Source organism: Acanthisitta chloris, unplaced genomic scaffold (assembly GCF_000695815.1).
Source record: "Acanthisitta chloris isolate BGI_N310 unplaced genomic scaffold, ASM69581v1 scaffold20397, whole genome shotgun sequence".
Classification (NCBI taxonomy): domain Eukaryota; kingdom Metazoa; phylum Chordata; class Aves; order Passeriformes; family Acanthisittidae; genus Acanthisitta; species Acanthisitta chloris.
This window is the reverse complement of record NW_008681239.1, coordinates 10,372-15,929: the sequence shown is the minus strand read 5'-3', so window position 1 is coordinate 15,929 and position 5,558 is coordinate 10,372. Positions and strand designations below refer to the sequence as shown.

Genomic DNA, 5,558 nt, shown 5'->3' with positions numbered 1-5,558 from the left:
AAAGCAATGACAAGACTTGGGCTGGCTTGAGAAGGTTTTGGTTTAGACCATCAGGGAGATCAGTCTCCACTTTTTGATTACACTGCACAGGAGCTGAATCACAAAGAAGGTAGATTGATTCATCCAGAACACCCTGGACTTGTGCCCAGAAAGAATTTAACAGATGATATCCGTGGCTTAATAGAGATCATAGAATCTATCTCAACTGGAGCTGTCGATTCATTAGGTGATACAAATGGAAGTCAAGACAGAGCCAAAGAGCATCAATTCCAGGCACACACACACACTTTGCAATGGAGTTTTTACTGTGGGTGGATATACCAAACAATTTCTCCATTGCTGATCCTCTTATCTGTCACTTGGGACACCCAAAGGATGGCAGTAAATAACTCTGGGGGTAGCTGGGCCTGCCCAGAGTGCCAGGGCAAAGTGCCAGGGGAGGCACAGCAGATTTGAGAGTGTTGTTTACCCCGAGAAATCCTTTGTGGGAAGGGATGGAGTTAGCTGAGGGTGAAGCCTGGGAAGGAATGCTCTGCTGGATCACAGAGTGGGAAAATGCTAACGCCAGTTTGATGTACCCAAAGTGTAAAGTGCACTCCTGCAGCAGTGAGTTTCCCTTGGAGAACTCGCATCAGATCTTGACCAGGTCTGACCTCTCTCTTCAGCTTGTAAACAAGATGACAACTGCAGGCAATACACACACACACATAAAATAATAAAACAAACTAGGTCAGATGCTGCTTTGACAGAAATCCCTGACATTTGGCTTCACAGAAACTGGGAGAATAATGATGAAGAGAATCCTGAAAACTTTGTTTCGAGCCTGATGGGAGAAGAGAAGCAGTTTGGCTTGAGCATGGAGAGCACCTGTCTGTTCTGACCTCTCCTTTAGGATGCCCAGCTGGTTCCTTCCTTGAATGCAGCTGTGAAACTCTACATTGGCACTGAGGGAAAAGGCAAAAAGGTGAGACAAGGCAAAAAAAGGTGTGAAGATCTGTAGCTCCATACTGTGCTTTTATGCTGACATCTCCAGAGTTGCCCCTTGCAGATCTGTTCACTGCAGATCCAAACTCTCATACAGAATAATTTGCCCTCAAGGCTTCACAATTCAACATTCCCGATGAAGAATTTTAACACAGGATTTTTTTAGACAGTGTTCAGATAAATTTATCAGAGGAACAGACTGTTTCACAATATTTGGGTCACAGGAGAGCTGTGAGAGAGATTCTCTGGGTTTTCTGTGCAGGAAATGAGTGGTGAGGAGGAAGTAGCTGTAAAATGCTCATTGGTTTTGTACACTGTGAATTTAATGGATGTGAAAACTAGAACACCTTCATGAGAGAATACAGGCCTGGAAACTTGTTAGTGCCAGCCCTTAACATCTCAGATTAATACAGGATTGGGGATTTTAATACTCCACAGTGGGTGCTTAAAGCCATTTAAGGTCCAGGACTAAAATGAGAATTATTTTGCCAACTGCAGACAAAAATGTCTGAAGCATCAGTATTCACTAGGACTGCAGTTTACCCCTAGAATATACTACTGAGTGGAAATAATGTTTTAAGGATATTTATAGACACTGTTTACTTTTTATGCCACTGAGACATTCTGTCAGGTCAGTATCTGTTACTGTGTGTTTACTTCCAGCATCTCCACACACATGGAATATGAAAGTTCACTGGAAAACAACACACTGCAAATGGATTCTGGCTTCTGGCTGGCTGGATATTCTGCTGCTAGTGAATGGACACATCCTAATTCTTTATTCATTGAATATTAATGGAAGGGCAATGACTGGACCTGTGACTTAACCTGCTCCCACAGAGGAGCCTGACAGCTGTGTTAGCTCTCTGACCATCACCACACACACACCAGGAGGAGAGATGGATGCACACACAGCAATCCAGTGACTGACCCGTGAAACAAAACAGTCTGAAGAGAGATGAGATCTGATCCTTGCAGGAAAAGGGTTACATTGCTGGTCCAAATGCAGTCCCAAGGCCAAGGTCCATGCCAGGAGTGCCACAGCAAGCAGGGGCTGGCACACAGGGAGGATGCATCCAGGCCCCTCCTTACCTTCCACCCAAATCCACACATTCCCATTGATTTGAGAAACTGCATCTTGAACTTGCTGTGTCCTGCATTTTCTGGTGGAACAGCTTTCATAAAGTCTTAAGAACAGTGGGTAGTGCAGACCCAATGCTCATTGTCTGGAAGGACAGAGCCCCAGGAAGTCCATGGCAGGACCAGAGATGTGACATATCCTATGATATCAGGAAAATTACAGCATCAACTAGAGAGGCAGCAAAACAGGTTAGAGGAAGGCCAGAAGGTCTGGCTCATTAGCTGGGAAACTGTTGCCTCACACTGACCTTCAGTCTGTCTAGTTCTGGCAAACTTTCTGCAAAATATCTCCAGGGTAGACCAATTCCTTTCTGAAAGCCTTTGTCTACCTTATTATCCTGGCTCCTGATTACTATAATGTCTTTCCTATTGTCCTGACAGCTCAGCTGACCCTGGTGTCAATGAAGGATGCTGCTGCATAGTCTGCTTTTCATCAGCAGCTTTCTTTTACCATCCCTCTACTGTATTTTTCCCCTCCTTCTTTTACATATGAGACTTTTACCTTCACTTTTAAGGCTTTTGATGGCTTGTCCTCTTCCTCTCTCTCATTCCTTACAGAAACCACTCTGATCAGCCAGCAATGCCAGTCTCCATCATTTAATTGCTACTTTTGCACTCTTGATTTCTGCTTTGCTGCCTTTCATAGTTTTGTCTGGGCAGCACCACATCTGCACAGGCAATTCACTCACATCCTCCTGCATATTCTCCCTTTAGGCTGTGGTAGCACAAACCTGGCTAACAATTAGATTGCTGGTGCTCCATGTATCAAGCTGATCTCATCTCAGGGTGTTCCTGCACTGCTCTCTCTGCTTGCAGCTGCCATTTCTTCCCTTGGAATAGAATAGTATTTGGGGTAGAGACCATCAGTCTGCCCTGTATTTATGTGGTCTCTAATGAAACAAAATTCTGCTTCATTATTTGGCTTGTAGGAGCTATATTAATTAATAGCTCACATGTGAAATGAGTGGGCTGGACGTGATGGAAAATCAGATGATATAGATAATTGCACACTACCACCAGACACAGCAACAACTCACTTGGGTTGCTCATGCTGTGCCAGGGTGAATCTGTACAACAGTAGTCACATCTTCATGGAATCGCAGAATGGTTTGGGTTGGAAGGGACTTTTAAAGGGCATAGTTCCATCTCCCCTGCCCTGAGCAGGGACACCTCCCACCAGCCCAGATTGCTCCAAGCCCCATCCAATCTGGCCTGGAACACTCCCAGGGATGGAGCAGCCACAACTTCTCTGGGCAACCTGTGCCAGAGCCTCAACACCTCACAGGGAAGGATTTCTTCCTAACATCTAGCCTAAACCTGCCCTCCTTCCACTTAAGTCCATTCCCTCTCATCCTGTCACTCCATGCCCTTTTCCAAAGTCCCTTTCCAGCTCTCTTTAGGCACTAGAAGAAGTGCTCCAGCCCTGTGATCAACTTAGTGACCTCCTCTGAACTTCTCCAGTTCCTGGAAAAAGACACAGTTCTTTGTAACATTCATTCTATCATTTTTGAGAAGAACCACAACATCAACAGCAACTGTGCAGTTATCCAAAACACATAAATACTCATTTCTCAGTTTTTCACACAGTTTCAATTTTAAGAGCAGCAAACTTTTCGCACAAGAAAATTTACGGGGAAATGAATGTGCTGATCATTTAACCCTTTTTTTTTGCCTCTTTTTCTAGCACAGAAAAAGTTGGACTTGTGTCCATGGCAGAGCACATTGCGCCATCTGCTGCTCCTGGGGAGCACCAGGCTCATGGGCAGAGCCCAAAATTGTGCCCATCCCTCCCTGGGCTATTTTAGACCCAGAGAAGAATGCACTCCACATAGCAGGCAGATCCAGGGAAGGATTAAACCAGAGGCCATAAAGTTCACTCCAGCACTGCAGTGTGTCGGGAAGGGAAAAGCCACTGGTGAGCAAGAAGTGCCTGTGACAAATGGAAAAATCATCAGATGTACATACAGAAAATGAAGTCAATTTTTGTCTCCCCTGTTGATTTAGCACTGGTACTTTGCCCTCTGGCACGGTGTATTTGGTAAATATTTTGAGCAGGACATTTGGAGCATTTTCTTTCTCAGAAGAATAGCATGTTCCCAATTGTTGAATGTTGTGGCTAAAATTTTTGTTTTAAATGCAAACAGAGGAATTTTATCGAACCAAAATAAACAAACTGTTGAAGATCCCAGCAGTAAGAGCTCGCCATCACCTAGCTTCTCTCAGAGCTTCAAATGTCCCTCACTCCCCCTCACAGGCTGTGAGTCAGCAGGGGAGGAGGATACTTAGATTAGAAACACCAAAGTGTGGAACAATGATTACACAAATGTTATTTTGGTTGCACTTCGGATGCTCCTGCAGTTAAAAATCTGATAAATTAGGAGAACTGCAGTGATCAGAACCTCAGATGATATCTGTCAAGTTCTGACTTGATGACCCCCAACTCATAGTGCCAAAACAAGGTTCTGTACCACTCCAAAATAGATTTCAGTTTGACCCTCCCATCACAAATAAGCACAGCCTGGAATCATCATTGCAGCCTTCCAGCAGTGCTGGCATTGAGCACTGTCTGTGCTGCTTCTGCTTATCTGTTCATTGGAAGATGCTCATTGAAGACAGGAATTGGATCAAACAGACCCTCAAAGCCTCAACTTTCAGCCCAGATCATCACCTAGTGTAAACTGGCGTGGGGTCAGTACATCACTGGGGGTTTGTGGCCATGCCAATGTCACACCAATATGGATCATTTTGCCCTAGAAAGATTTTGTTACAACACTCAGGAGTCTCTGGTACATAGAAATACACACACTTGAGTGATAAACATGAGCTTCTTACTGAGTTCTATTATTCACTCCAGTATCACGTTCCAAATATCCTCTAAAGATGCTGAGGAGATAATACTGCTTTTCCCAACACCCCTGGCCCCAAACAGGAGATGCTCTACAAGAACCAAGCTGTTTGCAGCAGAGATCACAGTCTGAATTCCTGCATTATGCACCAATGCAACATGTGATGGTTATTTCAGCCTTTATTACAAGCAACACAAGGAACCCTTTATCTTTTGTTTACTGGGATGGGAATAAAGACACAGAGTTAATGTGTAACCATCCTTTTGTGGATGGCTCCATTTTTAAGGGAAGGGACAGTGTCCCCAGGGTCACTCGGGCCGTTGGGGACTGGCAGAGATGAACCCCCTGGCACTGCTCGTGGGCATTGTGGCTCTGAGCCACTCTGCTCTCGCCTCCAAAGGTAAGTGCCTTCCACTTCCTATGGGCACCACCATCCTGACGTGGGACTGAGGGAAGCTGAGGAAACTACAGGACTCTAAAGCCTTTAGATAGTTCTGGTCAAGTGTTTCGAAAAGGGATTTTCTATGCAAGAGGTTTCTGCTCTTTTCCCTTTCCATTCTTTCCTCTGTCTCTTCCTACAGTGAGGTG

At 44.8% G+C, this 5,558-nt stretch overlaps 1 protein-coding gene across 1 annotated transcript in view; it reads left to right on the top strand.

Moving 5' to 3' along the window:
* The first annotated feature begins 5,286 nt into the window (after window positions 1–5,286).
* APOH (apolipoprotein H (beta-2-glycoprotein I)) overlaps window positions 5,287–5,558 on the top strand; it is a 6,631-nt gene continuing 6,359 nt past the window's right edge. The window contains exon 1 of the mRNA XM_009078042.1: window positions 5,287–5,370. Coding sequence (XP_009076290.1) covers window positions 5,307–5,370 — 64 coding nt within the window. The 5' untranslated portion in view covers window positions 5,287–5,306. The remainder of the gene's footprint in view (window positions 5,371–5,558) is intronic.